The sequence below is a fragment of the Salmo trutta genome, chromosome 15 (genome assembly GCF_901001165.1).
Source record: "Salmo trutta chromosome 15, fSalTru1.1, whole genome shotgun sequence".
In the NCBI taxonomy this organism is placed as follows: domain Eukaryota; kingdom Metazoa; phylum Chordata; class Actinopteri; order Salmoniformes; family Salmonidae; genus Salmo; species Salmo trutta.
Window position 1 is genome coordinate 46,743,130 of NC_042971.1, and position 8,790 is coordinate 46,751,919.

The 8,790-nt window shown below is 40.3% G+C and overlaps 1 protein-coding gene across 1 annotated transcript; it reads right to left on the bottom strand.

Annotated features, from left to right (window-relative positions):
* Positions 1-2,772: 2,772 nt before the first annotated feature.
* LOC115148248 (E3 ubiquitin-protein ligase NEURL3-like) lies at positions 2,773-8,590 on the bottom strand. Its single transcript, XM_029690206.1, has 4 exons — positions 8,263-8,590; positions 3,607-4,110; positions 3,318-3,491; positions 2,773-3,077 (listed from the first exon to the last, which is right to left on the bottom strand). The coding sequence occupies exons 1-4, from the start codon at positions 8,282-8,284 to the stop codon at positions 2,926-2,928; spliced, it is 852 nt and encodes a 283-aa protein (XP_029546066.1). The 5' UTR covers positions 8,285-8,590; the 3' UTR covers positions 2,773-2,925.
* Positions 8,591-8,790: the final 200 nt, after the last annotated feature.

The following is an 8,790-nucleotide window of genomic DNA, read 5'->3' on the forward strand; positions in this document are numbered from 1 at the left end:
CCAGGCTAGACAATCTGGACCCTTTCTTTCTAAAATTATCTGCCGAAATTGTTGCAACCCCTATAATTAGCCTGTTCAACCTCTCTTTCGTGTCGTCTGAGATTCCAAAAGATTGGAAAGCAGCTCCTGTCATCCCCCTCTTCAAAGGAGGGGACACTCTTGACCCAAACTGCTACAGACCTATATCTATCCTACCCTGCCTTTCTAAGGTCTTCGAAAGCCAAGTCAACAAACAAATTACCGACCATTTCGAATCCCACCGCACCTTCTCCGTTATGCAATCTGGTTTCAGAGCTGGTCATGGGTGCACCTCAGCCACGCTCAAGATCCTAAACGATATCGTAACCGCCATCGATAAGAAACAATACTGTGCTGCCGTATTCATTGACCTGGCCAAGGCTTTCGACTCTGTCAATCACCACATCCTCATCGGCAGACTCAATAGCCTTGGTTTCTCAAATGATTGCCTCGCCTGGTTCACCAACTACTTCTCTGATAGAGTTCAATGTGTCAAATCGGAGGGCCTGTTGTCCGGGCCTCTGGCAGTCTCTATGGGGGTACCACAGGGTTCAATTCTTGGGCCAACTCTTTTCTCTGTATACATCAATGATGTCGCTCTTGCTGCGGGTGAGTCTCTGATCCACCTCTACGCAGACGACACCATTCTGTATACTTCTGGCCCTTCTTTGGACACTGTTTTAACAACCCTCCAGACGAGCTTCAATGCCATACAACTCTCCTTCCGTGGCCTCCAACTGCTCTTAAATACAAGTAAAACTAAATGCATGCTCTTCAACCGATCGCTGCCCGCACCTGCCCGCCCGTCCAGCATCACTACTCTGGACGGTTCTTACTTAGAATATGTGGACAACTACAAATACCTAGGTGTCTGGTTAGACTGTAAGCTCTCCTTCCAGACTCACATCAAACATCTCCAATCCAAAGTTAAATCTAGAATTGGCTTCCTATTTCGCAACAAAGCATCCTTCACTCATGCTGCCAAACATACCCTCGTAAAACTCACCATCCTACCGATCCTCGACTTCGGCGATGTCATTTAGAAAATAGCCTCCAATACCCTACTCAATAAACTGGATGCAGCCCAGTGCCATCCGTTTTGTCACCAAAGCCCCATATACTACCCATTGCGACCTGTACGCTCTCGTTGGCTGGCCCTCGCTTCATACTCATCGCCAAACCCACTGGCTCCAGGTCATCTACAAGACCCTGCTAGGTAAAGTCCCCCCTTATCTCAGCTCACTGGTCACCATAGCAGCCCCCACCTGTAGCACGCGCTCCAGCAGGTATATCTCTCTGGTCACCCCCAAAGCCAATTTCTCCTTTGGCCGTCTCTCCTTCCAGTTCTCCGCTGCCAATAACTGGAACGAACTACAAAAATCTCTGAAACTGGAAACACTTATCTCCCTCACTAGCTTTAAGCACCAGCTGTCAGAGCAGCTCACTGCACCTGTACATAGCCCATCTATAATTTAGCCCAAACAACTACCTCTTCTCCTACTATTTTTATTTATTTAGCTCCTTTGCACCCCATTATTTCTATTTCTACTTTGCACTTTCTTCCACTACAAATCTACCATTCCAGTGTTTTACTTGCTATATTTTATTTACTTTGCCACCATGGCCTTTTTGCCTTTACCTCCCTTATCTCACCTCATTTGCTCACATTGTATATAGACTTATTTTTCTACTGTATTATTGACTGTATGTTTGTTTTACTCCATGTAACTCTGTGTTGTATGTGTCGAACTGCTTTGCTTTATCTTGGCCAGGTCGCAATTGTAAATGAGAACTTGTTCTCAACTTGCCTACCTGGTTAAATAAAGGTGAAATAAAATTTTAATGTTTACTGTTGCTTTGTTACATTTTGACAAGATGAACTTGCTGTTTTTCCAGACTATAGTAGGCTATGAATATAATGTCCTTAGGCCCATCGAGAGTGACCTTGCTGATAGCTACTTTATTGAAGAAAAAAGTATTTACTATGACTGTGAAATGTTGTTGTCCCACCTAGCTATCTTAAGATGTAAATCGCTTTGGATAAGAGCAACTGCTAAATAACTACAATGTAAAAATACAAATAAAAAGAACGGTGTACCTTTGAGGATAAATGCACTTTTATTTACATGTGGATTTATATAGTGAAACTATTAACACATTTGTACATTGACAAAGTCTAGGCCTACAGTACATCAAGTAGTAGGCTAAAGCCTATTCATCTCACACAGCATAGCCTGGGCCTTTTATTTAAGTTATAGTGCCCTCGAACCTGGTGTTTGGAGGATATATTGGCATGGATGTTGTTAGGCCCGAGAAGAAGTCAACGGCCTGCAAACGGTGGCAATATATCCTCCAAACACCGGCTTTGAGGGTATTATCACTTTTATACAAGGGGTTACCAACATATTCAAATGATTTACATATTTTCATTGAAAACGTTATTTTTATGAATGTATTCATACTATTTCATCCTTCCACAACATATTGCCCCGAAACATTTAGTCCGACACAAACCTAGGGTTGCTACCCAACCCGGCAGGTCATTCTTTCTATCGGTTCGTTGCCAGAGACGTGACCCAGTCATTAAGTATTTTTGTTCAGTATCTTTGGATGCGACCCAGCCGTTCTTTCTAAATGTTCTATTGCCATACTGGCTGGCAACGTTCTTATCCCTTGCTTGCTAGCTAGCCAACTATGGCTAACTTACGGTCACGTCAAACAGTGCAGCCAGAATAACAACAAAGTAACTGCATTTGCATTTGTCTAAGGTGTTTTCTAGTGACATTTATTTGGCTACATCCATAATAATGAACTAATGATGTGCGATTTCAACTGGTTATAGAAAATGTGCTTTCAATTTTTGTCAGTAAACTTCCTATCCACCTGTCCTCGCTGTCTGAGCTGTCGCTATCTGATTGACAGGCGACACAGCGGGCAGATTCCGAACTCGGCGGTGACGCGCTCTGCGCAGCAATGGCACAAGCAGCGGTGCCCGCAGGATAGGACCACAGAAGCTCTCAAGGATAGACACACAGCGCAATCTTCAACCAAGTCCCGCTCTACAGTGTAGGATAGATAAACAGCAACAACAAAAAACATTATGATCGCCAAGCCAAGACAGAAGTTGCAAAGAGAACTACAGGGTAAATAGACAACAGTACCTTAAAAAGAACATGATCAACAGAAATCCATATATTCTAAACATTGAAATGAAACTGTATTATTACCATATCAATTGTATTGCTTTTCCACTCCCCAGCCTGAATGAATAGACTTTAATAATGCAGTTGGTTACTAACCTGCAGAGGAGTCCATCTGTGTGGTAGTGATAGGGTCAGTGGGGAGGTGGTTGCCCTGAGAGGTGCAACAGGGATGACCCTTGTTCACACACATGCAGCTGTCCTCATAAGATACAGAGGGAGGAGGGGGGACAGGGCAGGACCTCCGCGTATTCCATCTTTTTTTTTTGGATCCTGAGTGATGGAAGAATAATATAAAGAACAGATCATTTAAGGAGTATTTTAATATAATCTGGAACAAAATAGATTTTTACATTTGATTAAACAAGAAATTCACCAAATGCCTCACCCAATAAGAGCACAGCTCTGGTCTGCCCGTAAACATCTATAATAGCCCAGAGGGGGCTTCTCACATCCACCCCCTTCAGGAGCAGGTACCTCACACGATTTGGCCCCTCGTACACCAGCACCCCTTCAGGGGTCACCCAGAAGCGGAGCTCTGCCCCTGGCATGTTGAGGCTGGAGGGCACGGGGGATGCCCAGTACCGGTCGGTGGTGGTGAGGTCAGGGATGGCCATGGCAGGGAGGAAGAGTGGCCCACAGGAGGAGGGGGGTTTGGAGGTGAATCCCAGCCGCAAAGCTCCATTCCAGTGCTGGTCACAAAGCTCCACCCGCAGATGTATCTTCTCCTGAACCCTGACTGGACGACTGCTGAAGGTCAGGCCATTCTGGAAGGTCTCCCTGTTCCTCTCCACACGTCTACCTCCCAGACTCAGACACACCTGGGTCCCCAATACCCCTTTATGGAAGGACAGTGGCCCCAGACAGTGACGCCCATGTGTTTGACAAAATTCTAAAGAGAGGAAGATTCTTTTTAATGGTGGTCTAATGGCAAGTCTACTTTCCTTCAGAAAACTTTAAGATAAGTGTAAACATTCTCGCAGTTTGCAGACAAGTCAAGACAAGTGTGAAGATTAAATTTATGGGTTTCATCACATTTCATGTGCTATAAAGAAATATTCATGAACTTTGATATTTATATTATGTTCTTGACTACACTTAAGCCACAATATCCTTGAGTTTATGGTTTTATAGCAAAGATCTCACTGATCCTTTAGTTTTATTATCTCTTGCTAAAGTCCAAATGTCATATTAATTATTAACATATTTGATAAAAGGGGTCTTCACATAGTTAATTAAAATGGCTTTATTTGTATGGCATGTTTAATGGAAACAAAGATTACAAACGCAGACGCATTTCGGCTGCATGGCCTTAGTCAGGGAGTACAAAGATACGATAACACGATGTCCTCTTTTGGACAGCATTTTCCAATCAACCCTGATTTGAAGGGGGGAGTAGTTACAGAAATCATAGGACAACACCTAGTAAGCAATGCTATACACATCAAAAAGTTAAATATACTGAACAAAACTATAAACGCAAAATGTAAAGTGTTGGTCTCATGTTTCATGAGCTGAAATAAAAGATCCCAGAAATGTTCCATATGCACAAAAAGCTTTTTTTTTTTTGACTGCATGAATGTCCACCAGAGCTGTTTGAGAATTGAATGTCTCTACCATAAGCCGCCTCCAACGTCATTTTAGAAAATTTGGCAGTACACCCTAATGGCCTCACAACCACAGAACATGTGTAAACACGCCATCCCAGGACCTCCACATCCATCTTCTTCACCTGCGGGATCGTCTGAGGCCAGCCACCCGGACAGCTGATGAAACTGCACTTTTGTGGGGGAAAATTATTTCTGATTGGCTGGGCCTGGCTCCCCATTGGGTGCGCCTGGCTCCTAAGTTGGTGGACATATGCCCTCCAAAGCCCACTTATTGCTGTTCCCCTCCCCAATTATGTGTAATCCATAGATTCGGGCCTAATGAATTTATTTCAATTGACTGATTTTCTTATATGAACTGTAAATCAGTAAAATCGTTGAAATTGTTGCATGTTGTGTTTATATTTTTGTTCAGTATAGATACAGTATTTTATCAAAATGCAAATCAAAGCTAGAAGCATCAGAATCCTTTGAAAAGTAGTTATAACCTTGAATGACTGGGCAAAATCTATTTTATAGTACACTAGATCACAGCAAACATGGAGACAGGAGACAACACAGCAGAGGGCAAAAAAAACTATAGGTCTACTACTAGATGACAGCAAAGGGACTTCTCAAGACTCTACAGGAAAGGTAAGAAATCCATATCTTCATTTAAACCAGGGTATTTAGTGGCCTGTAGTTCGTAAATCCCAAAACTTTCCCTTGGATTTAGCTGTTTAAGATGGTTTCCTTTTCTATGTCAGGCCAGAACATGATCAATACCCATAGCTTGTAGGGAGGCAGGGTCACCATGGTGTCAGGGCTTGTAGTGCCTTGCCTTGGGGTAGCCTTCATTGCCTACCTCTGACATACTTGTGTTCCGCTAAGCGGTCTTGATGGCATCTCTTTGTGATTATTGACATTATTGTATGCAAACCATTTCTAGGAAACATCCTCCTGGTACCCTGCTGCACATGATTAAGAAGATCCCGTGGGAAGAACGTTTTCTATAGGCCTACAGAAATTGATGTTAAACTGCTATAATTAGTGTACGGCATTTTATGACTCCACAAACATTCCAATGTCTGTGCTTGTATGGTATTACCTGGGTGCATTTCACATTGGCTTTCATTAAATTATTTGTTAGACACTTGCTGATAATTGGTCTCTTTATATATTTGCAGATTTAGAATTGGATGTTCATTTTCTTACCTGCAACAACTACATACAAACCAACAATGGAAATCTATGTCTTGTTATCAGGGTTGGGTAGGTTACTTTTTACATGTAATCCATTACAGTTACTAGTTACCTGTCCAGAATTGTAATCAGTAACGTAACTTTTGGATTAGCCAAACTCAGTAATGTAACCTGATTACATTCCATTACTTTTAGATTACTTTCCCCATTAGAAGAAGACAAAAATGTATGTTACCAATTGAACGACAGCTATTGCAGGATAAATCAATGTTAAAGTTGGCCATATATAACAACTATTGCAGGATAAATCAATGTTAAATTTGGCCATATATAATTGTAAAATGTTACTTTATGGGTTGGTTATGTAGGCTTCTTCTAACCTGTCGCTTTCTACTACATATAATAATATGATTAAAATATATATTTACATTAAAAACCAAAGTCTAACAGAATTCCAGTCATTCCAATACATGTTATACCCCTTGATCTTCAAGAATAGGACTTGTAAATATAGATTAGCCAAATTGTTTTACCTGAGCATGACCCCAAAACTAAGGACTTATTAGCCAGCCCTACTCTGTTGTTTATGATTTTGTTGTCATAGAGGACTGATTGGGCTCATTGATTCAAGTTGAGAAATAAATGCTACGCTCATGGAATGGCATGCTTTGAGCACTACTGAAAAGTGCTATTTACATGTCAAAAATGATGCCATATGCTGCATTTGCTATAGGCTAATTGTTTACCTTTTTGTTGGTGACACTTTGATATCTTGATAATATGCAGCTGTTTAAAGGGCAAATCCATAGATGAAACAATAACAAAACAGCCACCCCGCCTCTGTTTTGGTAAAAAGCTGAGGAATGGCCCTAGAGAAATGTAACCACTCTCAGATTAATAGATGCAAGGATGGATGCAAGGACTGACCATCCATTACATAAATGGTTGTTTTAACCATGTTATGAGGCTCTACAGTGTTTGTTTACATTTACAATGTTTACAAACATTGGAGTTCTCATGGAGTGTGACAGTTGAACTAAAATTCATGAGGCATTTCTAAGTTATATTCTTCAAGAATCAATGGATACATATATGAAATATATATATATATATATATATATATATATATATATATATGTATATAATTTATAATTCCACAAATGGATGTAGCAACTACAGATTGCCTCTTTTTAAGTCTATCAAAAGTGTGCAAGTTTGAGCATGTGTCCATTAGGCCTATGGATTAAAATAAAATTATCAGCATGAATTGGATTGAGCAATAAAACCCCCACTTTAATTCCATAGGCTTGGATCCGCGCTATGCAGCTGTTACAAGAGCGCATTTTTCACAGGCTGTCCACTGGTTTCAAAAATAATGACTGATTGGCAGCTTAAACTTCTTGAATTCAACCATTATTTGGTTCAAATACACATTTGGATTTGTGAACAGACATCCATAACAACCACAATCCGTAAACCGTAAATAGCTAAAGGAGAGAGCAACATTGTCATTCACATCAATGCGCTGTGTAGATATAAAAAATAAGTTATATGCGTATCGCCGTAGACTACACCACTGCTGTCATCCTTACCTCCAAGAGTTTATTCAAATTGGATAATCTTTGGATGCCGACAGCAGTCGCACATTTGGAAGACACGGCTTGGACTGTAGCCTACGAAAGCCTATTCCTGCTCTTTTCCCGCAATCCAGTTGTAAACGCCTTTTTTCAATGCTGATTTGAATGTCATTGAGAAAACAGAGACGTGCCTTTTTTTCCCGCAAACATCCTTTCTGAATTTAAAAGTCATCCTCGAAGTAATCTCTAGTTTTTCAAAAGTATCTGTAATCTGTTAACAATAGTTTTGCTGGTAACCGATTACAGTTTTTTTGAAATCCCTTACATGTAATCCGTTACTCCCCAACCTTGCTTGTTATTAATAGATTACCATTTCATTTTAGAATAGCAATTTTTGCAATGTTTTTACCAATAATGTGTATGCACCCTAGATGACAGACAGGGGGCTTTTGAAGCCACTGAGCAATTTAGTACTCCATTGTAAAAAATTTGGGGGAAGCTATAAAAATTGATTTAATAATGTCTACACACGTTTTTGACAAGTATATTCTATTACAGACACCTTAATGCTTATGTTTAAATTATATTATATTTAATTTCTGTACATGTGTTATATCTGTCTACACATCTGTTGTTTAATACATCAGAATGTGAATAATATTAATATTGTATTCTTACCAATGCTCTTACAGTTCCCCATTCTCTTCAGGTTTGCCTTGTCTTGAAGTGTGCTTATTATCTATGGAGTCTACAGACTGGACTGATACAGTGGCAGGGCAGCAGTGACGTTGGCTTGTATTAGTGTGACAAGTGTATAGTTTTGTTTTGAGACAGAACAACCTCTTCAGTTTAAGGTTGGGGGAGTGGTATGAAAACACAGCCTCACCTACCCACTCTTCTCCGCTCAGCAAAATTACTTCGCAAAATGTATGCTGTTACTGTTTTATATTATATTGCAATAAAGAAGAGGAGTTGTATCATGGATTGATGTTTATGAATATCTTTATATATTTTTTTACAATTCTTGACATCATTTTTTCATTCACTAGTTTTATCTTACTGCATACATTATTCAGATAAAATGGGGCGATACAGAATGTAAATGGAGCTGTGAATGGCCATTATGATGTGTTTACTGGGTTCTGTTCTCTAACCGGAGACAGAAGCAATACAGACAGAAAACTTAAAACACACCAGACCAACCTT